This window comes from Phacochoerus africanus, chromosome 4 (genome assembly GCF_016906955.1).
Source record: "Phacochoerus africanus isolate WHEZ1 chromosome 4, ROS_Pafr_v1, whole genome shotgun sequence".
Lineage (NCBI taxonomy): Eukaryota > Metazoa > Chordata > Mammalia > Artiodactyla > Suidae > Phacochoerus > Phacochoerus africanus.
Window position 1 is genome coordinate 1,368,150 of NC_062547.1, and position 25,654 is coordinate 1,393,803.

At 68.4% G+C, this 25,654-nt stretch overlaps 2 protein-coding genes and 1 pseudogene across 7 annotated transcripts; 1 reads left to right on the forward strand and 2 right to left on the reverse strand.

Annotated features, from left to right (window-relative positions):
• Positions 1 to 2,235: 2,235 nt before the first annotated feature.
• LOC125124809 (uncharacterized) lies at positions 2,236 to 5,841 on the reverse strand. 5 transcript variants are annotated; one of them, XM_047774947.1, is made up of 3 exons: positions 5,596 to 5,840; positions 5,302 to 5,450; positions 2,236 to 5,008 (listed from the first exon to the last, which is right to left on the reverse strand). In XM_047774947.1, the coding sequence occupies exon 3, from the start codon at positions 4,471 to 4,473 to the stop codon at positions 3,547 to 3,549; it is 927 nt and encodes a 308-aa protein (XP_047630903.1). In that variant the 5' UTR covers positions 4,474 to 5,008; positions 5,302 to 5,450; positions 5,596 to 5,840; the 3' UTR covers positions 2,236 to 3,546. The 5 variants fall into 5 exon arrangements, with proteins under 5 accessions (XP_047630903.1, XP_047630905.1, XP_047630904.1 ...); XM_047774949.1 differs by having other exon boundaries at positions 5,544 to 5,840; XM_047774952.1 differs by having other exon boundaries at positions 4,438 to 5,008; positions 5,376 to 5,450; positions 5,596 to 5,834.
• Positions 2,553 to 6,963, forward strand: LOC125124810 (junctophilin-2-like). Of its 2 annotated transcripts, XM_047774953.1 has the most exons (3): positions 2,553 to 3,283; positions 5,843 to 6,026; positions 6,712 to 6,963. In XM_047774953.1, exons 1-3 carry the CDS (start codon positions 3,100 to 3,102, stop codon positions 6,944 to 6,946), a joined length of 603 nt encoding a protein of 200 aa, XP_047630909.1. In that variant the 5' UTR covers positions 2,553 to 3,099; the 3' UTR covers positions 6,947 to 6,963. The 2 variants fall into 2 exon arrangements, 1 of the variants encoding a protein (XP_047630909.1); XR_007134314.1 differs by lacking the exon at positions 6,712 to 6,963 and having other exon boundaries at positions 2,553 to 4,436; positions 5,843 to 6,422.
• A 13,884-nt stretch (positions 6,964 to 20,847) lies between these two features.
• On the reverse strand, positions 20,848 to 24,417 carry LOC125123896 (uncharacterized; annotated as a pseudogene).
• Between the last annotated feature and the right edge of the window lie 1,237 nt (positions 24,418 to 25,654).

Genomic DNA, 25,654 nt, shown 5'->3' on the forward strand with positions numbered 1-25,654 from the left:
CAGGCGGTCCGTGGCTTCTGCAGCCCAGGTTGGGGGGAGGGCCTGCCCCCAGAAAAGGCACCTTCTCACCACCCCCTCCCCAGGAATGCAGCCCCAGAAGGCGTCTCAGGTCTGGCACCCACACACCCAAAAGGCACCCAAGCCGCATTTATGGGCTGCTCGCGCAGGCTGTGCGGTGACCCAGGCTGGTGAGGCCTGGGCGGGGGTCTGGGGGGAGGCCTTGCTCCAGGCGGGGCTGTCAGGGACCCCCTAGAGAGGTTTTGTCCGCAGACCAGTCCAGCACGAACTCGCCCCCAGCCAGGCTGGCTCCCGGGCCGCACAGAGCCGTCCAGAGCCTCCAGCGCAGCCAGTCCCCAGGGCTGACAGCTGGTGAGGACCCGGCCCCAGGGCCTTGGGTGGGACACGGTGCCCCCGTGGACCCAGGCCTGGAAGCACAAATGTGCATGCACCGCGTCCCCCAAGAGCGGCGCTGCCGGCCACCGGGCAGCTGGACGCCGCTCAGGGAGGTCAGGTACGGTGACGGCTGAGCTGTCCCTCCCCGCTCAGCTGTCAGCAACCTGAACCCTCCCTGCTGGCCGGGAGCCTTGGGGCCTAAATTAGGGTCTGAGGGAGAGGCTCTGGCGTCACGGGGGACATCCGAACCACCACTGCAGCAAAAATGTCCGGTCCCGGAGCCGGAGGGGCCCGTCTATCCAGAGGGTGGCTGGCGACAAGCATTTACGGGAAGCTCGAGGGTGCCCACCCTGTGGACGCCCGGCCGGGGAGGGTCCAGCCCAGCCCCCTCCCCAGCCTAAGCAGACCCCCAGCCCCTGCCTTCCGGCCCAGCGGCTGCGCCCCGGGCCAAGGGATCAGGTTCCCCCCACCTCTCGGGGCTGCGTCTTATCTCTGGGAAAGAGATTACGGGTTTCTGATGTTAAATTTTCATGCTGAAGTTTTCAGCATGGACTTTGGAAAGTGCTTTTTTCCAAACAACACCTGGAGAGAGAAGGAGGATGTCAGGTCTGCTCACACAGGTTGTGACCCGGGGGGTGGGAGGGAGTATTCTGTCCCGGGCCCCCCGCCACCCCCCTGCCCAACGCCCAAGGCCCAGGCCAGCGCCTCCCCCTCCCCAAACGCAGTTACGGATTCCGGCCACGCGAGCCTCTTCCTGGGGCCCGGCTGCGGCCAGGCCCCCCTCCAGCAGGCCGGGTCTGCACGGCCCCCGGACCTCGTGGCGGGTGTGGAGCGTGGCGTGAGGTGGTCGCTGCACTTCGTGCTCTGTCACACGTTGGTCTTTGTCTCGCGCGCCGGCCCCAGGCCACCCTCTCACAGCTGCGGGAGCGGATGGCCAGCTGTCCCACGGCAGCCCCCGGGAGAGGGCAGCCAAGGGGGCCGGGCTGGGACCCCCACCCCGCTCTGTGCCCGATGGTCCTGTGGACCCGGCTGCGTTCTTGTCTGCAGGAGCAGGAATCGAAGGGGCCCGTCCACGTGTGTCTTTGGGTGACGGAAGGGCCCACTTGGAAAATCTGGTCTCAAGCTTGTCAGATGGGTCATTTTGATTTGGGGATTTCCAAACATCGGGGCCACGAGAGGTCACCCCACTGACCTGGGCCTGCCTCCTCAGGTCACAGCCCCACTGCTGCGACACCAGAGGGAACCCAGAAGGCCTGCTTGGGGCCGGAGGTGGGGGCGGGGTGCAGCTGGGGGGCTGCAGGCTGCTGCATCCCTCCGGCCCCACACTCTGCACATGGGCCCCTCGGCCGCCGCTGCCGCTCAGCCAGCCTGGGCCTCCACGCCCGAGTCCAGCTGGGCTCCCGGACCTGCTGACTGCGCTCGTGAAGGCTGGGCGGGTCCACGCGCCCTCCGCCTGATGGGCCTGATTCGGCGCTGGACGCCGGACGCTGTCCCCGCTCCTCCCTGGCCCTCCAAGCATGTGGCCCCTCTGCCTCCCTTCTCTGCCCTGCCCCGGCCCTGCCGCGGTGTCCCCCGATCGCCCCCTTTGGCCCTTCCGTCTGCCTCCCCTTGCATCTTCCTCGGGAGTGGGATTGTCAGGCCAGGTCGGAAGCCCCCTTCCCCGTGACCTCGCCGGGGCCCCCCTGACATGGCCAGCACACAAAAGAAGTCACCCCGAGGTCCGGCCCTTGGTCCCACAGCAAATCTGGAAGTGATCCGGCCTCTGCCCCAGCCCCTCGCCTCCCTCCCCCAGGGTCCCTGACAGACCCCGCTCCCCCGTGGCGGCCCAGCCCCACGGTCCCGGGTCTTTCTGCACTTCCCACCCCAGCACTGCCCACCCACACCCTCCACTGTGGCCCGAGAGGGACAGCAGACCGGCCGGGGACAGCAGTGGTGGCACCCCCCTCCCCCCGCCAGGCCTCCTTCGGGAAGGCCCGTGGGGTTTGCCTCCGGGCTGCTCTCCTGCGCCTCGGGCCCCTCCCTGCAGCCCCAGCCGAGCGGCCCTGTCTTCCGGAGCCGGCGGGAGCCAGGGAGTCCGGAGGTCGCCCTCCCTCCGTCAGGACTGGGGCCGTGAGAACTGGGGGCGGAGGACGCGGGGCGGGCGGGGGCACGTGGGAAGGTGCCCTCAGGGGCTGCAGGGTCACTGCTTCCATCCGCTTTCCTCCTCCTCCTCTCAAGGGAAAGGTGTGCCGACCAGGGTCTCAGAGGAGGCACGAGCGGGGGGAGCCAGGAACCTGCCCGAGATGCTGGCTGGGGGCTGGATGTTTAACCCTCTCCCAGGGAAGGCGGAGCGCCCGGCCTTGAGTGATCAGGCAAGCCTGTCCCTGGGCACAGAGCCGGCAGATTAGGTGGCTCTGGTGCCCTGGAAACGGGAGATGGGTCAGCAGTGCCCGAGGCTGGGCAGCAACCTCCTTCCTGTCCCCTCTGAGCCTGGCCTGTGGGCTCAGCAGCTCAGCACTTTCTGCAAACCCCACACGCAGCAAACCTCCCGGCCAGGCGGTCAGCGGCACGCTTCCCGAGGGCCGGGCGGCCAGGCCGGGCTGTGAGCCTGGGACACGGCCCTCTTCCCCGGTCACCTCCCCGCCATGCTGCCTCCTCCAGGGTCTCTGTGGTTCCCGGTCCCGCCTGCCCGGCCCGAGACCCTCCTCAAGTCCCAGGGGGAGCAAGATGGCCAGGGCGGCCTCTTCTCCCCACTCGCTGGCTGTGCTCCTCTTTCTGCTGCAGAGAGCGGAGGGCGAGCCCCCAGGGGAGGACCCCCCAGAACCGCCTGGAGCCCAGCGGGCGGCCCGGCCCCAGGAAGCTGGATCCGGACGACTGGCCAGAGTCTCTTGGGACGGGCAGCCCCGCTCGAGTAAGGCTTTGGCCACCTTGGCCTGGTTGTGGGGTTGTTTCTGGACCCCCAGTGGCCCCGCACTTCTGTGGGCCCTGGGTGCAGTCCCACTGGGGTTCTGTGAGGCCTGGTGGGGCCCCCGTGTGCCCTGAGGGTCACACGGGGACCCCAGGGTCACCCTGGAAGGGGAGCAGCAATGAGTGTTCAGCCAGTGTTGTCACCTAGGGGACCCCAGGCCAAGCTGTGCGCAGGCCCCTCAGCCACCTGCACCCAGCCTCTCCGTCTCAGATCAGGACGCAGGTTCCGGCTGCCCCCGGATGTGGCTCGTCCTCCAGCCGTTCGGGCAGAGACACCCCCACACCCCGGCACAGCTTCCGTAGGAGGTGGTCAGCGAGGCCCCCGGGCAGGCCATCTCCACGGCCCCAGGACCCCTTGAGCTGCTGACCCTCTGCTGCCGTGGGAGACGGGAAGGAAGTGGAAGCTTCCAGGAGGATGGGGAAGGGGGTGTGGCTGGGAGGGTGGGGCGAGAGCGTGTAATGGCACGGGTGGAGGGTCTTCCGTGGGGACAAGGGCGCTGGGGAAAGAGACAGGGTTTGGGGGAGCGCGAGGAGGATGGGCGGGGCCTTGGGGAAGAGGTCGGACCACCAGGCGGAGGGCTGTCGGGCTCGGGAGGATGGAGCCCCCATGGCCGGAGGCGAGGGCCTCCTCGCGGCCACCCTTAGGGGAGAGGCCCTAAAGGCCGGGCGGGGAGGACGGGCAGAGCAGGGTCCGTCCGGGGAGCATGATCTCCCTTCTCTGGGGGAAGCTAGGCGGGCACCATTTTGTGCCATGAGGAGACAGGACACAGAACGCAGCGACGTGCCTGCGTCTTGGAGGCTGTCAGGGCAGAGCAGGGGGGTGTGGGTGGGGCCGAGAGGCCTGGACCACATTCTGCCGCCTGGCTGCCCCACCTGGAGGCTGGCGCATCTTGGGAAGACGCAGGGAGCAGGGAGGGAGAAGGGGCTCTGGAGGGCTCTGTGTCCAGAGCTGGCCGCAGCCCTCACCAGGCGGAGGGTGGGGTGCGGGGGACAGGGGTCCAGGGGCCGTACCCCCCGGATGAAGGGAACCTTGTCCCTCGGGGCCAAGAAGAAGCCCTGCCTGGCCCAGGAGTGTTGAAATGACTCAGCCCACAGAGGTATGGAAGAACCTTCTAGAGACCCAGGTGTGCTCATTTCCGCTGCTTTTCCAGGGCCTGCCGCTTGACCCAGGTGGCACCAGCCCTCCCCTCGGGGCAAAGGGGCCCGACCCCCGCTGTCCACGCCAACTCCTCCCTGGGCTTCGTTCTCTTGCTTGTTGGGGTAACAGCCCCATCACCCCTTCTTCATGGGGTCGGGGCTGGAGAGTGTCTGGAGAAAGCCCCTCAAGTGCTTTTAGAGGTCAAGGCCGGGGTAGGGGGGCGGGCAGGGGAAGTGCAGGTGGGATTCCCGCGCGTTTGTTTAGAGGGCACGGATTATTTGCTTAGGTTGAAGCTGGCAACCCAGTGGGACTTGGGGCTGGGGAATTAGGGTGAAGGGCACAGGGGCCTTTTCCTCACCGGGTCTGCTTCTCCCAAGGGCCCATCGGGCGGCAGGCAGGAGCTGACTTGTCCAGTGGGAGCTGACTTGTCCAGTGGGAGCTGGTCTGAGAGTGCCCGTCTGCTCAGAGGGCACCATTCTGGGGCTCAGGAGCCTCCAGGGGACCCAGTTCAGCACCTCTTCTCCTGGGGGGCTGGGATGGGAGGAAAAGGACTGCAAACATGGGCTCGGGGCCTCCTGATTCACGGGGGCAGGGGGTGAATGTCTCCCCGGGGTCGCGGCTGGACGCGGGCACCAGGGGCCCGGCTCGGGGGCTGGCAGGAGGGGCAGCCTTCCCCAGGTGGGACTGTGGGCACCTGTGGCCCTCCAAGCTGGGCTCTGGGGACCTCCTGGGGTGACTGGTCCCCGAGGGGCCGAGTCACCCCCTCTAGGGCAGGCACCCCGCCGGCCCCTGGTTGCATCCTTAGAACCACAGGGGGCTCTCACCTGGCCCTCCTGTGCCGGGCTGGACCCCTAGGCTCTTCAAGGACCAGCTCCAGCCTGGATGTCTGGGAACTGACCTGTCCCAAGCTGGACGACCGAGACGTGACGGTGGCCGTGCTGGGCTCCGGCCGAGGGTGGTCTCCGGGTTGGTGCTGGGGGTTGGGGGAGAGGGTTGCTTTTCATGGTTTGGCCGAGGGGACAGCAACGATGTCCCCCAGCGCGGCCTGCACGCCTCCTTCACCCACGGACATGGCCGCACGCCGGTCTCCATCCAAGGTCCATCCTTGACCGTCTCACCGAGACTCGGGGACCCGCAGTGGCTGCTCCATCTCTGGCCGGCTGGGAAATGACCCACGACGCAGGGCGCAGCCTGGGTGGCCTGGGATTGGTCACTGCCTGAATGTCCCCGGACGGATGCCCATGTGCCCTTGGGCAGGCTGTCCAGGCCGGGAAACCCTAAGCCAAAGGGATTAAGAAGAAAGGACAGAAACGGCCGTTCTTTGGCTGTGCTCGTTCGAGCTTCATTTCGTGTGTCTTTGCTCAGTGGGTAGAGACACGGAGACGATGACGCCAGGGCCGGACAGGCGCCCATCTCTCAGGCCCGCCCGTGAAGAGGCCACCCCGCCCGCCTCCCGGCCGCCACCCGGCTGCCGCCTTGCACATTCCTGTGGTCACCCAGGAGGGCTCCAGGACGAGGGGATGGGGACGCCGAGGGACCCCCGGCTTGGGTGCGCGAGCCCGTCCCTGGGGCCCCGGGCCCCTGGCTCTGTCACCTGCTGCCGGCTTCCTGGGCTGCAGGGAGGGGCCTTCCCAGGGCGAGGACGGTGAGGAAGGCACTCTGCCCCCTTCCGCCTGTCAGAGGTGGGGCCTCGATGGCGGCTTTAACGACACGTGTACTCCAGATCAGCTTCGGGGAGTGGTGGCAGAGGGACCGCAGGTGACAAGGAAGGACCAGGATCTGATGCCCCTTCCCCCACCCCGCTCCCTTTCTTCTGGCCCATTCCCAGGATGGGCTCTGCCTCCCATTCACCTCCCTCTGGGCTCCGGGGTGGACCCAGTTCAGTTCCACTCTGGCAAAGCCCCCAAGGTGCTAGCCCAGAGGGGCGGGGGCAGGGCAGCGCCCCCCCCCCCCCCCCCCCCCCCGCCACCGGCACTCTCAGACCCGACCGCTTAAGAGTAATGAGGCCCAGGTGGCCCCGCGTGAGCCTGGATCCTTGCTGGCTGCAGCACCCACCTCCCACCCGGGAGCAGCTAATGACAACCAGAGGCTGGGGGGTGAGAGCCCCCTTGGCTGTCAGGGCTGCGGCCGGCAGGTGGGCAGCAGGGCCCGAGCCGCGTCAGTCCAGCCGGGGCTGGCTGCCGCGACACCCACCGCTGGGACTCGCGAGACCCGTGGATGTTTCTGCATCTCAGGAGGCAGCCTGAGGAGGTGACGGCCATCCATCTGCCCCCAGGACGGAGGGCCGGCAGGGCCAACGAGCCAAGGGGTGTCCGGTTGATCGGGAAGATGGGGTGCTCTGGCCGGTGGTGCTGGCTGCTCTGCACCCAGAAAGCATGCAACGCCGCTGCTATGTCCCCCGGCCGAGGGGTCCAGTGGCAGAGTTTCTATGTCCCGCATATTTACCCCAATAAAGCACAGACCGCCTGAGAGGATATAAAACGGGCTGTACTGTCTGCCGTCTCTCTCCTGGTGGGCAGTGTCCCCGGCTGAGACCCAGGGCAGCCAAGCGGCGTCCCGCTGCCCCGGCTGTGGGAACTCCCCACCTGCTGCCGCCACCCTCGTCCCCGCCAGGAGACTGTCCCCTCTCCCCCGCCGTCCTCCCCCAGGCCCGTGCAGAACTCCCAGCCTTGGCCCAGGCCCGCTGTGGCCACTGGAGGGGCGACGTGGGGCTGCGCCCGGTGGGAAGGCCCCCGGGGTCTGGGCACCATCAGCAGGTGCCCTGGGAAATGCTGAGTCCGTCCTTCGGGAAAGTGGCCGGGGCACCGGCCGGGCTTGCAGGGTGGGCCGGGAGAGGAGTCGGGGCGTGTAGGACCGAAAATTTCAGACAAGCGGCAGGCGAGGCCCCCCGCCCCTCCACCAGGGCCCCGGGCAAGCCATCGCCGGGTGTGTGTGTTTTCAGGGGGCCGGGCCCAGGTGGGAGCCACCGGCAGGCAGGCCGCAGTCAACCCAGCGGACACGGGGCCAGGCCGCCTCGGGGTTTTTTATTACAGGAAGGGTAGGAAAATGGCTGATGAAGGGGGTCGAGGCGGAGCTGCAAGGATGAGGGCGCACAGCTGAGCGAGGCCCAGGGTCAAGGCCTGTGGGGGGCTGGCCGGCCGCGGCCCTGAGCCCTGAGCGGCGGTGCAGCCCACCCCGGACCGCCGTCCAGTGGGAGCGTGCTGGCTCTGCAACTTTGGACGATGGAGACCATTGCGCAACCTTGGACTGCCTGAGACCAGGGTGGCCTGGGAATCGTGCGAGAGGAGGCCCGGGGTCTATGGTCGGGCCCCCTCCGCCCCCCAGGGGACAGAGAAAGCCCCTGTCATCAGCAGGGAGCCTGCCTCTGCCTCTGTCTGCAGGGCCGAGCACCCCACGGCCCCGCCAGCTACTGCCACCAGGCTTCCTGCTGTGGCTCTGAGGGTCTGTCCCTGAGGCTCTGTCCCTGGGGCTCCTGGACCCTGGAGCTGCACACGTGGGTCACAGCCCCCACCAGTGCCTGCCCCGGGGTGCACCTGGCCTGGCCGTCCGGCCTCCCTCTCCGCGCAGCCCACACTCTAGCCCTTCCAGGAGGGAGCCTCGCCCTGGGGGCGCCCCCCACCTCCGTGGCCATCCCGGGCCCGTCTGTGGAGCCCAGCTGCGGGGTGTGACGGGGGCGCCTGGCCCATCCACTGTTCCCGAGAGCAGGCGTCAGGGCTGGATGAGCTGGTACCCACGCTCTGAGCCAGGTAACCCGGCCCGGACAGATGGACATTCCTGGCAGAGCCTGAGGCCAGCAGGACACAGTGGTCCCTGCCCTCCAGGGAGCACTCAGAGGCCAGAAATGCGGAGAGGGAGCAGCACAGGCTGTGGCAGGAGGGGCTCTGGGTAGCGTTCCCTCCCAGCTTTCCCATGACGCCCCCTAATCTGGGCCCTTCTCCCTGGCACCCCCGCACCTCACAGCTGCCGGGCCCAGCCAGCTGCTCCTCCCCCCGCCCGGCCGAGACAAGCAAGTGTCCTGGCATCGCGGCCCTTTCCCATGGCGGGGATGGGGCGAGGGGGGCCAGGAATTTGAGGAGGAAGCAGCAGTGGCCCGAGAATTCGGAAAATGCGGGGGGATTAGGAGGGAGGGAGGCTGGACGCACAGTCCTGGGTGGGCCGTGACGGATGGGGCAGCCGGGGGCTCGGGCAGGAGAAGCGAGCCCTGTCCACGCCGGCGAGGTGGGGGGAGCAGCTGTTACCATCCGTCAGGCCACCCCCTCCCTCCTTCGACCCCAGGCTGGTGGGGGGCTGGGTGGCGGGCCTCAGCGGCACCCACAGGCCACACAGGGCCCAGTGCGGGCTCAGGGCATGGGGCTCCTTGGGAACTGAAGCCTGGACCCCGCTGACCGCCTCTCCCACCGGCGCTGCCTTCCCTCTTGCCCTGGCTTCTGGGCCCCGAGTCCCTCCGGTCTGGGCCCTCCGTGGGGGTGCCCCTCGGGGAAGGGGGGCCGAGGCCGCTGTCTGGTGGGGCTGGCCCCTGGGAACCCTCCGGAACAGCAGCTGTCCCTGCCCTTGGAGCTGGCTGACAGGTCGGCCCGCCCCCCCCCCCCCCCCCCCCGGGCCCGGCCCTCCATGATTGATTGTGGAGGGTCGCACATCGGGGGGCGAGCCTGCTGAGCCCAGCAGCTGCTCGGAGGGGCTGAGGGGCTGAGGGGCTCGGGGCGCCTCCTCCAGCCCCCACCCCTCCCTCCTCCCACCCTGCCTGCCGGTGTTAGCTTCACCCGGCTTGGCTGGGCCCGCTCCATCCTCCCTCTGGGGTCTCAAGGGAGGGGCCCCCCAAAGGAGACCAACCAGGCCTGGCGGCCAGAGCTTTGGTGACCTTGGAATAACCAGGTCCTCCCTGGCCCGGCCGAGGCATAATTGGAGATGATGAGGTGACAGCTGCCCACCCCCCCACCCCAAAGTGCAGCCCCAGAGAAGCAGGAAATCATGCTGCCCATGCAGGGCAGGGCTTTGCTTCGAGGGGAGAGGTGCCTGCACCTTGCAGCCCACAGGGGTTGGCGTCCCCCGGGAGTGTGGCGGGGGGGGGGGCAGTGGACAGAGGTGCTGGGACCACTGGGCCTCTGAACATCAGTCCCAAAGGGGGCGGATCATGAGCTGGATTTTGACCTGGAAAACAGGCTTTTTCCAGAAAGGGGAAAGGGGGCCGCGGGGCCCCGCCAGTCCCGTCTCCCTGACCCTTGGCTCCGGCGTTTGCTCAGCCAACTTTGCAAAGACCCAGCACAATAATCCCTGGGTCATTGACTCCAGGCCCCCTCCGGGCCTCCTCACCGGCCTCCGGCCTCCGCTCTCTGCCTCCCCAGCCCCCCCGCCCTCCCTCCCAGCTCGTGCCTCACTCCCTCTGGGAGCCTCCGGTGGCGCCTGGGAAATGGCACTGCCCCGGCATCTCGGCGCCCACTGGGCCGAGGAGTGGAGCAGGAGGGGTCTGCTCGGCAGCCTGGGGCCCCACACAGCTGCATTCACCCCTCTGCTCCCCTGGGCTTCCCCACCTAGAAGGATCCTAGGGGCCGAGGGCCCGGGGGCTGGAGTTCCCGCTCTGTCCCTCAGGCCCCTGAGTGCTGGGCATGGCTGCTGCCCACTACGCTCATACCAGGCTGGGGAACTCAGCGTGGGAAGGTCCTGCAGGCCAGGCTGGGCCCCGAGGGTGCCCACCTGGCAGGCAGAGGAAGCCCAGAGCCCGGGCAGCCCCTGACCTGGTCCTTGGCCCCCTCTCGTGGGGGCTCAAAGTGGGGTCCACCTTATGGGGCTTCTTCAGGCCAACCTGGGCTTCCCACGTGGGCAAGGGGCCCTGGGGGCTGTGTCGGTTCCGGAGGGCGACCCGGTCTCAGGAGCCCTCCCCAGGCAGCGGTAATTGTGGGAAACGCAAGCCACATGCCTCAGGCTCATTTACACTCAATTCAATACAATGGACTTCCCGGGTCTTTGATGTTCCAGGACCTGCGGCCTTTAGTGCTTTGTGGGCTGCGAAACAGGAAGCCACGGCGTTGGTGGGGTTGGGGGCAGAGCCAGGCACCTCCTCCCCTCTGCAGTGGGCTGTCAGGGACCCGGTCCCCTCCTGCGGGAGGGAACCTGGTTCCCCTGGCATAGGCCGGGCAGAGGCACGGGGTGGGGTTTCTCCGCCCCGCCCTGACCATGGGCAAGGGTGGGCATCCTCCAGGAAAAGCTGGGCACCCCCAGGCGGGAGGGGCCGAGGCAGCCTGGAGGAAGCGGCAGGCAAGATCTGGAAAGCTGTGGCCAGGGCTGGGCCAGCGCCCAGGTCAGGAGCCGCCCCAGGGCTGCCTCGCGGACTGTCTGCTGCCCAGGAGGCCTCCTGGCCACCGCCTGGGGTGGGGGGGTGGTGCCAAGTGTTCAAAACTCAGTGGGTGCCGCTGGGGACGGGCTCCCGGAACCCCGTCTAGGGCAAGGCCTCGGAGCCAGTTGTCTCCGCGGGACCCAGCGGCCCAGCCTCTGCCCGAGGGCTTGTGGGGAACCTGGACCCTAGCAGCCGGTGGGGTAGGCCCAGGGGTCTGACAGCTGCGTGCAGGGAGCCGACCCTCCTGAGCTCTCCTGGAGGGCTTCCTGGAGGCGGGGGCTCGGAGGAGGGCCTGGAAGGTCGGGCGGGCTGCAGGCCTCACGGATGCAGGCAGGGAGCCCAGCAGGAACAGAAGTGCAGGGCCGCCCCCGGGGAGTGGTATGTGCACACGGGAGCAGGAGCAGAATCTTCCAGAACTCCAGGCCTGGGGTGACAGGGCCAGCGGCCAGGCCAAGACAAGCTGGGGCCCTGCTGGGTCTGCTGGGAAGTTGGGGCCACTGGGCACTGGGAACTGAGGACAGGGCCCAGAGACACGTTCTGTGCCCTGACAGCGTGCGGCCCGGTACCAGGGGTGCCCCCTGCTCCTCCCCCACCCGGAGGGCTGTGCAGGCTCTGGGGAGGGGCAGCTGTCTGTCTGCACATTCCAGACTCAGGGCCAAGCATTTGGGTGAGGCTGTTTTTCTTAAAAAGTGTCATATGAAAATAAACAGTGTCGCTGGAGCTTCTCTGATGGCCCTGGATCCCTAGGGAGCCGCAGCAGGCAGCGGCTAGGGGCTCCAGGTGGCTGGGGGGTCTTCCCGCCAGAGTGGCCTCTCACCAGCCCCTCCCAACAGGCCTTGCCACTTAGGAGATCTCCCTGGGGAAGGGTCTCCTGCCCGAGGGCTCTGGGGGCCGGGCAGCCCTGCTGGTACCCAGAGCTGGGGAATTCTGGGAAGACCGTTCCCAGAGCAGGGCTGGGCCCAGCTGGGGCTCCGGGCCCAAAGACTTTGTGGGCTGCCTGGGGTGGCGGGTGTGACCCCTGCCGGATCCCTCGCACTTCCCCCTGTGTACCTGGGCTCGGGGGGGTCGAGGCTCCCACCCCACCTCTGCCCTTTGCTTTGCAGTCTAGGGGGCTTGCTTCGCATGCTCTGGGGTCACCTGGGGCCTTCCCACCGTGCCACAGCCCCTCTGAGGCGACTGGCCCTCTCTCCTCTGGGAACAAAACCCAGCCCCAGACTTCCCAGAGGTCACCGGAGCTTAGGCCCAACCTTGACCTCTGGGGAACCTTCCCGAGCGTTCCCTGCACTCTGACCCCCACCCACAGGGCAGGTGCTCCGCTGGGCCCCCAGGCAGCTGTGAGCCAGGCCCAGGCTGTCGGTCTGGGCAGGGGCGTCTAGACCTCCCAGCCTGGGGGCTTCGAGTTTCGACGCGGCCCCAGCAGGATCTGGAAGCTGACTTGGGTTTGTGCCGCCCCGCACCTGCTTCTCTGGCCCTGGTCGGGCGGGCGGGAGGAGGGCGCCGGCTTTGAGGCAGGCGAGGTCCCGGGTCAACCCCGGGCTCAGCCCCCTGAGGAGGGTACCTGGGAGCCCCCACAGCCTCTGCTGCTGTGTGGTGACGCCCTGCGCCTGCTCCAACCCCAGGCTTAGCAGGGACTCACTCGACCTGCAGGGGCCAGGAATCGGGTGAGAGACACCCTCACCACGCAGCAGGAAAGTGGGGGCCCCTGGGAGGCGTCTGTGAGAGGGGTGGCATGCCCCAGAGAGGCTCCAGGGCCGGGGCAGCCTCAGAGAGAAGGGGACTTCCTGCGCGGCCCACCCTGTCCCTGCTCAGAACCCCTGCCCCTATGCGGTACAGCAAGGATGACCTGAGCTGGGGTGCCGGGGGGTGCGAGGGGCCGCCTGCGCCCCCCCTCCCCCACCAAGCAACACACCACCCTTTCCCCCACTCTGGGCCCTGACCCTGAGCCTGGCCCCGGCCCCGGCCCCGGCCCCTGGTGGGCCCAGCCCCGGTGGCCTGTTTGGGCTCTGAGGTCAGTGCCCTGGGACTTTGCCCGGGGGGAGCACCCCAGAGCTCTCGCACGCTGCACCCGTCCATCCTGCCCCCTCTCCGGGGCTGGGGAATGGGCAGTGGGCGGTGGGATGGCCCAGAGACCCGCCTTCCTCTGCCCGCTCAGCCGTGGAAGCCTTGTGCCTTCCAGAAGTTTCCTCCTGTTCCTTTGTCCCTGCCCCGCAGTCCCAGCCGTCTTCTTGCTGGGGAAGGTCCCCGCGTGGAGGGTGGGCTCTTCCGCCTTCGGGGACCTCCGCTCACCCCAACCCACAGGCGCACACACAAAGCCAGAGAGCAGTATAGATGTGAGCTCCCAGCCGGCTCTCTGCACCCGCGAGCTGGCTGGGTCCCTTAGCGGCTGTGGGTGCTCAGGGGTCCCTCCCACCTCTCCGTGGAGTCCCAGGGAGCGGCCCTGTTAGCACAGACACGTCTTCCCCAGGGCTGCTGGCGGTTCTGGTGGAGGGGACCCTGGCCTGAGCGCGGCCCTCCCTGGCAGCTGGAGGCCGGAGCACCCATGTGGGACCCTGCGCCCCCTGTTCCAGGGGCTTCCCCAGACCACCAGGCAGCACCTTCACTGGGGGAGGGGGGCGAGGGGCTGGGTCTGCCGCTCCCGGGGTGGCCCAGGCTAGAAAGGCCTCATCCGGGAGGGATGAGTGCCCAGGCCAGGCCCAGGTGGACGCTCCCGTGGGGCTGGCTGCAGGGGGGCAGCGGTCTCTGGGGCTCAGGCCACACAAGCTGTTGCGCTCAAGTGATCAAAGGGAAAAGGGGGAGAGTGTGGTGGCCGGGGGGGCAGGGGGAGGCCCGAGGGGGACGGACGCACAGCTGCACCCTGGGGGCCGCAGGTGGGCCACCTCCATCGCTCGGAGGCCGAGGCTCGGCTGAGGGCTCCGGCCTTTCCGAGGAACTCAGTTCTTCAGGGGCTTTGCCCAAGTCCCCGCAGGCCCCCTTGCCTTCATCCTCACCCCTTCCTCACTGCTTCCTGCCAAGGCTGCTGGGGATCCCCCTGCCGTGGGCTCATCTGCCTGGGGGAGCAGAGCTGGAGCCCTCCTCCTCAAGCTGCAGGCCGGCCTGGCCCCCAGGGGCTCCTTAGAGGCCCTGGGCCATTTGCCCTCAGCCACCTTGGGGTGGGGTCCCTTGCCTTGCGGCCCAAGGAACACGCGCTTCCCGTGGGCACCCCTTTCTGAGACAGCCAGTGAGCACAAACGGGCCTCAGACGAGGTCGGGGCGCCCGCAGCCGGCTTGCGTCTTTGGGGAAGAGTCAGAACAGACCTGCACAGGCCTGCGTGCCTGCTGAGGGCATGGCCCCCGACCCAGGGAGGAAGGGGCACCCGGATGGCGCGGGCGGCGGGAACCGGGGCCACCGGATGACGGCAGGGTGTTCGCAGACCGAGGGTGTGCGTGGGCGTTTGGGGGTGGGGGCGCCTGGAGCCTGCTCGGGGCCTCGGCGGCAGGAAAGCACGTCTGGAGCACGTTCCTGGGTGACAGCTCCGTGACGGATGGCCGGGGAGCGGGGACGTCTGGGGCCCATCCTGACCCGGGGGCCCCCTCCAGCCTGAGCGGCCACGGCCCTCCGGCCGGCCTCTTCCTTCCGACCCTGGGCTCCCTGGGGAGGGCTAAGCGTGGCGTCAAGCCCGCTCGGCTGGGCCCAGCACCCAGCTTGGCACGGGAAGCCTGGGTGGCTTCTCGGGCCCTCCAGCCATGCCGGGGTAATCCGGGGGCCGGGGTGAGGGTGGGGGCCGGGGGTCTGTTTCCAGGCCCGAGGGCTTCTTGCTACTCAGCGAGGCTCAAAGGCCAGCAGAGCGTGCACGGTGGGCCCTGCATCCCATTTCCTCCGGCCCCACCCTCTGTCCTTCCCACCCAGCCCCCCCCCGCCCCCCTGCCCCCCGCCCTCCTCCGTAAGCATTTATCCGTGACAGGCATAGCATGTCAACCCTTGAAGTGTCCCAGCCTCCCTCCTGTGGTCTGCGGGCCTCTCACCCCCACGCCCACCGCCTTAGGCTTCCAGCCCCGCTGTGCAGGGGCCGTGCCCACCCAAATCCAGGACCCATGAAATTCGGCCTGAGTTAAGTTGTCGCATATGACAGGATCCCACACGTGGGAGGCTCACACTCCGGGACTCTCTGGCCGCCTGCGGGGCGGGGGTGTCCTGGGAACCAGAGAGGGCTGGCCCCTGAGCAGGGGCGGGGAAGGGGCGCCAGGCCGGGTCCCACGGTGCCTGCGCCGGCGGGCGGGCGGCGGGCAGGGGCTGCTGTGCAACCGGCCCCCTCCCTCCGCACAGAGGGGAGCCCGAGGCAGCAGCCCGGCCTTGACTGGGGCTGCCCCTCGCCCCCCTCTGGCCCTGAGCCCACTGGGAAAACAGCCGCTTTATCTCGGCTGCCTCCAGAACTGCAAACAGCCACGTGTCCCAGGGGGTCACTCTTGGCGCCTGCCCTCTGCCCCACGTCCCAGGCGAGGTCGTTCACCCTCGGAGGGCCAACGGGGAGCGGGGGCCCCGGGCCCGTGGCCCCCCCAGGCCGGCCGTGGGATGGAGGGACCACGGGGTGGGCGGGGGGGGCGTGGCCTGGCCGTGGGGTCTGTCCCAGAAGGGCGGCTCCGGGGAGCTCACCTGTCCTGGGGGGTGAGAGGGACAGGACCCTCCTGGTGACCGGGGGCTGTCCCCTCCTTGGTCACCGCTTCCTTGGGACAGAGTGCAGGAAGCCCCTCGTCCCGCCCACCCTCTCCAACCCCCTCCGACACCCACCCACCCACCCATCTGTCCACAGAGCACAGGCCGGGGGCCCCGGGGCCTGTCCGAGACCAGCACACTTTGACTCGCGAGGCTCCCTCCCACCCGCATCCTGACGTCCATTGTGGCCAGGCTCCAGCAACCTCTCAGACACGGACAGTAGCCAGCAGGGACAAACTTTATTGTGGCGCCCCCAGCCGTGGACCCGTGCGGGGCACGGGGGAGTGCCCCCCTCCCAAGCGGGCGCTGGGTGCTGCGGAGCGGGCAGCGTGTTTCTGGAAGTCCGGCCTCTTCCCAAGGCCCGGCCTCCAGCCTCTGGGCCTCTCTGGGGCCCTGCAGCCGGCAGAGGCCCTCTGGTGAGGAGAGGCCCCTGCTGGGTCCGCATCGCAGGCAGAAGTTCTGGGAAGAGAGGCTCTCGTCTCTCACCCTGCCCCGGCGCCCCCTGCGCCCCCACTCCCAGAGAACAGGGGTTCAAGGCTGCAGGGGCAGGCCAGCCCTGAGCTGGCATGTCCAGGGCTGTCACCAGCTGGTGGGCTGGGTGTCCTGACCCTCCCCACTGACCAAAGGCCCACAGCCCCAGGATGGAGGTCAACCAGAGCTTGGTGCCAGGAAGGGTGGCCCCCCCGAGATCTATGGGGGGGCTGTCCCACATTCCGCGGGACTCCCTGGGGTCCGCTTTGCCTCGCTGGGCCTGGACCCACCCCGGAGGCCACTCTGTGAACCCCCAAAACCTCAGGCCCCCTCCAGAGGGAGGAAGAGGGTGGCATTCAGGCCTATGGCCCCATGCTCTCTGGCGGGGACACTGGAGACCGAGAGCCAGCAGGAGGGGCAGACAGTGCCAGGCGCCTGGGGGGCCTTGGCCCCGGCCCCAGACCCAGAGCAGCGGGCCCTCGTGTGGGCCACGGTGGGGCGGGGCGGTGGCAGGGTGGGTCAGGGTCCCCGCTCCCTAAGCCCCGGTGGGGAGCTGCCAGCTCCTGCTATTGACACAGGGCTGACGTCAGCGCCCAACATGGGGGAGCCCGTGGCGGGGGTCTGCGTGCTCCTGAGCACTGTGGGCCTTGCCACGCACGGGGCGCGATCTGAAAGCCACCTGAGTGAAGCCAAGGGGCCCCGCTTCTCCCTGGACCTGGTCTCCTGTCTGCCCCATCTGGGCCCACTGCCCGCACGGGAGAGGCGGGCCCAGGGAGGGCTGGGTGGGAGGGGCCTCTGCCCTGGGCCTGAGCCTTCCTCAGATTGTGGCCCCCTGCGGCCCTGGCCTGGTCCCTTGGGCTGCCGCATCTTCCGGGACCAGGACCATCCTGGGATCCCAAGGCCCCTCCTTGGCCACCTCCTGGGAGCATCTGTGTCGCCCCACTCAGTCCTTGAGCTCTGTCCTGCAGCCGTGCCCAGGCCCCCTGCTGCCAGGGCTCTGAGTGGCGCTGACCCACCAGGCGCCCTCCCAGCTCGCCCGGGCCCGGGACCGGCCCCCAGGTCACGTCCCTGTCAGCTCTGGGGCCGGCCTGTTCCAAGCATCCCGAGCAGCTGCCCGGCCTCCTCCTTCTAGTCCTTCTTCCAGAAAGAAGCCTCGAGCCCGTGCTGCTCTTTCCATCTCCCTGCCCTTCCCCTCCTCCTCCTCCCACTGCCGAGGCCTCTTCCTACCCCGCTCGGGGGGACCGGCTTCCTGCCCTGCCCCCCTCCCCCAGCTCTCCCAGCGAGACGTCCAGGCCGGCCAAGGTTTCTGCAAAGTGTGGGAACACGGCTGTCCCCCCCCCCTGCCCCGAGTGCCTCTGCCCCCTTCTCAGCTCTGCGCCCACAGCCTCCTCCCAGCCTGCAGGATGGGCACTGCTGGGCCTGGGCACGTGGGGGCGGCCTGCAGAAGCGGCGCGGGCCCTGCGCTCGGCGCCGTGGTCGCTTGCTGGTCCGGCCCCAGGCCCGCGCTGCTCCCCCGGGCCCGGCTGCCCGCCTGCGTCCGGCCAGGTGTTCGGTGATGGAGCGCGTGCTCCCGGAGGACAAGGAGCTCAGTGTCTGCTTTATGCAAGCTCGGCGCTGACAAGGAACAAAATATCCAGTGACCGCTTCCAGGAAACGGCCCCGGGCGGGTGGGGCCGGCAAGGAGCAGGCCCCTTCCCAGCAAGCCGGCCTGCAGGTGGGCTTCCAGGAAGGGGCCCCGCTGGTCCCCCTCAGCCCTGGCTGGGAGCCAGCCGTGTCACCAGGTGCAGGCCAGGGAGAGGTGCGGGGAAGGGAGGGGGCCAGGGGGAAGGAGGCGGGTGGGGTGGCCTGGGCCGTGGCCCAGTGTGGTCACCACCGCCCTAGGGAAGCCAAAGCTGGCCACGCTCCTTCTAGAACCTTCTGTTCCCCCTTTTAGGGGTCACCCTGGGGCCTCCAAGTCAGGGGCTTGTTGAGACAACACGCGGGGAGATCCTGGACACGAGAGGGAGCCCAGGCCTGGAATCGGGCCCATGCTCACTGTGCCCCACGCGTGGCGCCCCCCAGCTCTGGGAGCAGGGCGACGGTTGTCCTCCAGGAGGCTGGGGTGGGCCAAGATTTCTCAGGGTGCATTGTCGCTGACCCCAGGGGCATTGTCCGTTCTTTTGTGCTCTTGGAGAATTTCCAGACCCTGTTCAGGGGTCTGAGCAGAGCCACTTCCCACCCTGCCTCCTGTGCAATCCCTGCCTGAAAGTGGCTCATTAAACCTGGGCCGAGATGGACCCACGCGTGGAGCTGGCTCAGACGTTGCTCTTCCAGGGGACATGGGCCCGAACGGCCAGGCCACACAAAAGCCATCAGGCCTTGCAGAGCAGCCACAAAGAGGACAGGGCCCACAGCCCAGCCACACGGCCAGCGGGACCCACACCCTCGTCACAGCTGTGCTGCACCCTGTGGACACTCAGCCTGGGACGGGCCGTGGCTAGGGCTGCACGCCAGAGACCACCCAGGTCCATGGGGACTGCAGGGGACAGACACACAGGCACACAGACGCACACAAGGACTCACAGACACATGGACACACGTGGACACACACGTGGACGCAGACACGTGGACACAGATATGTGGACACACATGGACACACACGCAGACGCACAGGTGGACACACAGACACGTCAGGTCCAGGTTTCAGTGGGCTGTCACTCAGCCTAAACCCTCCCGGGCCGCAGGGCCGGGGGAGGTTCAGGGGCCGAGATCCCAGCAGCCCGGTGCCCCCACCCCCGCCCCTGCCAGGTCTGGGGGAGAAATTCAAGCCGTGTGCCTGGTGACATTTCAGTCAGCGCAGGGACATTGCAAAAGTGCCTTTGCGTGGGGGGCTCGGTCCTGTCCCGCACCCCCTCCCGGGCTTTCTCAAGCAGGAAACCGGCCTGGGCCGAAGGTAAACACAGTCCACCCTGGGTCCCCTGCCCCACGGACCTGAAGGGGCGCTGCTGCTGTCTTCCCAGCCCAGGTGGGGCTCACCCAGGGGCAGGGGTCCTTACCCGGCCCCATCCCCGGCCTCCCCACTGGCTGCCCGCACTGTACCCACGGCCCTCCAGGCAGCTGCCCAGGGAACAGCCTAGAAGCAGAGCAGGTGGGCGCCCAGTGTAGACAGCCCTGTGTGTGGGGCAAGACAGGGCTGTGGGCCCAGGGCCTCGGGGCTCCCCCAGTCCCTGCCCCCCGAGCCTATGCCCATCCAGGGGCACTCACCTCCCCGACGAGCCGCGGGCCCCCAGGAGGGAGGAATCCAGGGCAGAGGCGAGTGCGCGACCGGGAGGCTGCAGCCCCTCTGCCCTCCGCAGCCTGACTCCCCTGGAAGCGGCCGGGTCCTCCGTGTGCCCCAGAAGAGGTTTCGGAGTCACCAACCTCCCTCCTCCACCCCCCACAGCCCCGCCGTGCTCGGTGCCCCTCCGGCCACCTGTGGTGCCCATGCCACCACGGTGAGCCCCCGGGAAGCTGGGCTCTGAGAGCCCGCTTTGCGAAGCCCCAGGAGAGGCAGCTGATTAGCACCGGGCCTTGGAGGGGCTTAACTCCTGACGCCTGGAGGGCGAGTGCTTCTGCCGCTGGCCAAACCCGCGTGATGGAGGTGGAGTGGGCTCGCCTGCGAGTTGCCCATGGGCTTGGGAAAGCCTCCGGGGGCGGCCGGATGCGCAGAGGAATCGCTGAGGGTGCTTTGGGCAGGGGCTTCACCAAACGCAACTGTGCTGCCCACCCGCCCTGCTGACCCGGGACCGTCGCCCCGGAGCCCTGGAGGGCTCTGTCCCCCATCAGGAGGGACAGCAGGGCCCAGAGAGGAGACCAGACGCGGGGAGGCGGTGGGGGGCGGGGGGTGAGCTCATGGGGCCCAGGCCAGGCCAGCCAAGGGCCACGCGGCCGGACGCTGGGAACGGCACGAGCGCGGGGTCTCCCAGGCCTCTGCTATCTCCTCTCGGTCAGTCGGCCCGCTAGGCATTTCCTGACTGCCCTGAGCAGAGGAAGGGGTCAAGGACCCAGCCCTGTTTGCAAGGCCTGCTCCCTCGCGTTCCCAGCGTCACGCCAGGCGCCCAGGGGCTGGGAGGCCGGCGGGGGGGCGGTGGCGGGGGTGGGCAGAGGCAGAGGGGCGTCACCAGCCCAGCTGCTGCCTGGGACCGGGACACCAACCGTGGGGGCTGCAGTGCACCCAAGGCCGTGGCTCCGGGGCTGCCGCCACGAGATCCTGACGTGCCCAGTCCACCCTTTCCAACTTTCTGCCGCCTCCCACTGCCACCTGCCTACTGAGCTGGGCCCCTGTGGGCCGCCCCCCCCACCCTGCCCTTCGCTGCAGCCCAGCAGACTTCCTGGGGTCTCCTGTTGGACACTTCTGCGGTGCCCCCAGCACCGCAAAGCATGAGGGGAGGGGACCCTCTGTGCCCTCCAGCCCAGCACTCAGGGCCTGCCAGGCTCTTGATGAAAGCGGCCGGCCATGGGCGTCCCAGTTGTGTGGCCAGCCTGGGTGGCATGTTCCTTCTGCCAGTCAGACCCACTGCCCTGGACCAGGCCTTCAGGGTCTGGGGCGGGGGCTTGGGGGCCTGGATGTCACGTGCAGGCAGTGCTTTGTGTGGTAGGACCTCTCAGGGCTGAGGACATGCTTCACGCCCCTCGGCCCCCTTTCCCTGCAGGGACCCCTGCATCCTCCAGGCCCCCCGCCCTGATCCCCATGTCCCACTCCCCTTTGCGCCCAGCCCCCCGTTCATTACCCCCCGAGTCCTGTGAGCCCCCTCCCCACCCATTCCGTGTCCCCCACCCCACACGCCCTTACATGTTCCCCATCTCATCCCCCCCTTCCCCGGCGCACCCCCAGCCCAATTGCAAAGTCCCTGAGACAGATTCCGGTAACTGAGTTTATTGATGAGTCCAGGGCTCTGGGGTGGCCCTGGCGAGGAGGGGCACATGACGAGATGGACACTCAGTGCAGCGTTTGAGGTCTGCTCGGTGTTCGGAGCTTCCAGACTAGGGGAGGGGAGGGCGGGGCCCCACACACTCAGGCCCCCACCCAGTCACCCCCAGACAGAGATGGACAATGGCAGGTGCTGAGGGGGCGCGGGCCGAGGAGGCCAGGCCATTCGGCAGCTCACACACCCGCTCCGAGACCCGGGGCTGGTTCCAGGACTCCAAACCAGTGCAAACGACTTAGTGCAAATTAATTCAGGAAGGACGGGGACACAGAGTCCTGGATGCCCCGAGTCTTCTGAGCAAAGGAGAGGAAAGAAGAGAAGAGAAAAGACAGAGGAAAAAAAGGAGGAAGAGGAGGGAGGGAGGCTGCTGGTGTCTCCAGGGCGCGGCAGGGGGTGGCCGCCGAGGTGGAGTGGCCGGGCGGGGGGTGGGGGACACCGCGGGTGCCGTCGGTCCGGTGGTGTGGGACGTCTGTTCCTTTGGCTCAACCTGCGGACAAGGACAGAGACAGGACGTGAGCGGGGAGCGGGGCAGCGGGCGGGGCTTCGGGAGCGGGAGGAGCGCGCGCCCACCTTCCAGAGCTGATTCCTGAGTCAAGTAGTGTAGTGGCTCCAGAATGCAGCATATTCTTGAGTCAGAGCTAGGAGGACTTGAAGAAGTCCGGGTCCAAGGCCCAGGCATGAGCTGGGTAGCACCATCTCTGCAGAGGGAGGGGGGGACCGTGAGCGCCCGGCTCTCGCCCGCGCCCCTTCCACCTGTGGGGCGAGGCAGGACCTGCCTCACCTTGTCGTTTGAGGGTTCTGGGGTCCAGAGAGCAGCAGTCGTGCACGTGCTCCTTCAGGAAGGCAAAGGAACAGACGCTGGGTGTGGCAGCTCCCCCGCGGGGCCAGCCGAGAGTGTTCTATGGGACAGAAGACGGCCATGAGGGGTGGGGGGGGCGGGTGCGGCTGGCCTGGGGGCCAAGGCCTGGACCTGCGCTCACCAGGAAGGCCGGACGGCGTCACGTCTGTCCCTCTCCGTCACACCGGACTGTGTCATGTCCCTCCAAGCACATCCTGGCGTCCGGCCTGCGGTGCTGGCAGTGCATCCACCCCCACTGGAGACGAGGCTGTGGGGAAGCAGAGGGCCCTGGTCGAGGGGGAGGGCAGAGGCGGTGGCGGGGCCGGGAGGGCGGCAGGCCGGGGCCAGACACTCACCTGTCTCCGGTGCGAGCGCAGAGTCACCCATCTCTGCTCCGTTGTCACCCGCAGAGGCCCGCCTTGGCCTCGCTCGCCGCCAGGCTCCGGCTCCTTGCCCCTGCCTGCGTCCCCACCTCCCTCCCCCCAGAGGTCACATCCATTCCACCCCACCCGCCTCGCCTAGTCTGGTCTCGTCAGTGCCCTTGACTCCCCTGGGTGCTGTCCTGTCTGCCGTGCCAGTCCCAGGGGCGAGCGGCGAGGGCGCACAGTGCCACCAAGGACACCGGGGGCCCTGCCGCGCCAGCCCCTGGGCCGCAGTGCTGCGTGGGAACGCACGGCCACAGGCTGGGCCCGCGCAGCCTCCCTGCTGCCGAAATCTCTCTGGGGCCCATCCCCACGGCCATGCTCCCTCCAGGTGACGTCTGTCTAGCACACTGCACCTTCTTTCCCATTCTCCGGCCCTCGAGGCTCCAGCTCAGGCCTCAAGAGGCCCGGCCAGAGCCGCCCCTGTACCTGCTACTAAATGAATTGCAGTGGGTGAAGTGGCGGCTGGGGACCCCACTGTCCTGACACCCCCGACGGATCCTGTCCGACCTGGGCCTGGAATGCCCCCCGCCTGTTGCGTCTCCTTCCTGCTGGCAGCCCTGCCTCGTCTCCCACCAGACTCGCTTGAGATGCTCTTTCCACCTGGGACGGCCCCGGCCCCCCAGCCCCGCCCGGTCCCAGCTCCCCCTGAGACATGTCACCTGTTCTGCCCGCCTTGCCTGTCGTCCGCCGCCACTCTGCCGGGGGGTCAGCCGCTTCGCCTCGCCGGCCCTCGCTCCCCAGAACCTCCTGATGCAGGAGGCCAGAGAAACAAGGCCTGGGAGGGAAGGGGACTCACCTGGCCCGGCAGACTGCTGTCCTCACCTGCCCACAGCTGCCAGCTACACCTCCGCTGCCCCAGGCCCCGGGGCGAACCTCTCTCCAGCTCCCCCTGACCACCAGCCGCCACGACCTGAAACCAAAATTGACCGGGATGAATGCCTGGCTCCCCCCTCTTCCCTCTGCACCCCAGCTCGGGCCTGTCACCCCCCATGCCGATGTTGCCCTGCCTATAGGGCACCTGGGAGCCCGGACCTCAACCCCGCCAGGCTCCCAGGTGCCAGCCAGCCCTGCCCAAGCCAGCCCCTCAACCCTGCGCCGCTCCTGCCAGGCTCCAGATTTCCAAGGTGGTCCTTGGCCCGCGCAAACGCCCCTGCACCCCGCTTCCCCATCTTCCCCTGGTTGCCCCCGGTACCCCCGCTTCCCTGGTTACCCCTCGGCTCCCCCACTTCCCCAGTTTCCCCCAACCCCCCCATCCCTCCCACCACCCCCCTCCCTCACCCTGCTTCCCGGGCCCTAGCCCGGGCTTTTTCTAACAGGGGTGGCCCCGCCCAGAATTCCCGCCCCTGCGCTGCCAGCCAATCGGAGCGGGGACCGTGCTTGGGGCCACCACAAGGCCCACCTCCGACCGGGCCGGTCCAGCACACGTTCCTCACCCGTCCTGGAATTCTCCAAAGAGGGCCTTCTCCCCCTCCCCCCACAGACAGGGTCTGGCCTCGTCCCCATATGTCCCTCCCCACTCCCGGTCGAAAGAGTCCCGTCCCCTCAGGGCGGAGGTGGAGGCAGCTCCCTGCCCAGCCCCCACTGGGTGCGCACTCTGCCCCTAGATGGAGGGGGGCCGCCAGGCGCACGGGTGTGCCACCGTCTGCCACCACGATGGCCGAGCCCACGGTTCACCTCATCGCCCCAGGGTCCACGGAGCGGTCGCAAGGGGTGTGGGGTCAGGGCTCAGGTTGGGCAGAAAGCGCCTGGGATTACGCGGGCGACTGGCGCTGATTCACCAGCTAGTCAACGGTGCTTGTTGTGGTGAGCACAGCGGCTTCCACAGGGCGGGCTTCCCACGGGGGCTGGGGCACCCCAGTCCCCTCGCTGCCCCATCCGACGTCTGGACGCGGCATGCCCGCTGGGCTCACGGGCGCGCCCTAGTGACAAGCCAGGCCCCCTCAGCCCTGCTGCGGCTGCCCAGCACCCCACCGACCAGGACACTGCCCGCTCAGGATTGGGACAAAGAGCAGAGAGAGCGCTTTAAGAACCCTTGGCCAAAAAAAAAAGAGAAAGAAGAAAAAACAGACAGACAAAAAGAACCCTCGGCCACCCTTGGCCGCTCTGTCCCTGGGGCAAACACCTGGCCTCGTGGGGGCCCTCGGGCACGGTCCCTAGGGTTCGGCCACCAAGTCCAGTCCCGAAGGGACTCACAGCTGTCCAGGCCTGACCACACCTTGGAAGGTCCTTGGGAAGACATTGCTTCCATGTACCCTTGGCACACTGGACACCCAGCCTTTGGCACTAGTGGACCCCCAAATATTCAGTGGGAGGACCCCAGGCTTTGCCATGGGTGGACCTCCGAGCCAGGATGGAGCAGAGCCCCACTCTTGGCCAGAAGCAGACCCCGGCCGCGGCCGCCTTGGCGGCGATGTGTGAGCCTGCACCGCCGCCCCGCGGCCGCTTCTACCTCCACACCCACAACCGCAGGGCACCATTCGGGGTGGTGACAGGCCTGGGGGTCGGCTCTAGACAAAGAAAGGAGACCCCAGGAACTCTCCTGCACCCGGAAAGCAGCGCCCAGAGCCCTGTGCCTCCAGGGACCCCGCGGGGAGGGTATCCCCCGAAAGCCGCCTCCGCGCACCCCCGGGGATGGGGGTCCCTCCTTGCCCCCGAGTGCTCTTTCTCCTCTCCCCCACTTCTGCAGTTCAGCCTGGGGTGACTCAGATGGGGTGACCGGGAGGGGCTCAGGCGGGCGCCCCATCTCCCCAATGACCCTCGTGAATCATTACGGTATCCCGCCAGGGTGGACGCGGTACGCCGCGCGGGCGGACCCCGGCGGGCCGCCGCGGCAGATACATGAGGCTGCACTGCCGCCCCGCGGCCACTTGTGTGTAACAGCTCGGCGCTGTCTGGGGTGTAGCCAGCAAACAGGGTGGCACCTGATGCTGGGAGCGGGACCCCAGGACCCTCCCGCCCTGGGCAGGTGCCGCTGAGGTCCTCGTGCCGCAAGCGGCCTGGTGCGGTAGGTGTCCCACTGGAGCTTGGACCGTGCTCCCCTCAGGCTTCCCATCGGGCTTTTGTCACTCCTGGACATGGGGTCCTTCGAGTCGCAAATCCCAGCCTTGGTGGTGTGGGGCTGTGACCCTGGAGTGCAGTGGGATCCACTCTGAGCAGCGCGTGGGCTCCCGGGCAGACCCAGGCTGCTTCCGGGGGTTGGGAAACACACGTCCACGGGCTCACGGGGACCCAAGAGCATGGCGTCGGGAACTGACTGGCCACAGGGCACGTTACCACATCAAGATCACGCCCTTTATGTCTCCTGGACACTAGGGTACCTGCTGCACCCCACTTGGAAGTCGGTGCTTGGGCGGCCGGCAGAGCTTCCGCGGTAGAACCCCTGGAGGCTGCGGCACGCCCTGCCTTTAGCATCTCAAACAATGCTAATGCCCAGCAATTAGGGGCCGAGGTTCCCCTTGGGGGCAAATGCCGATCAA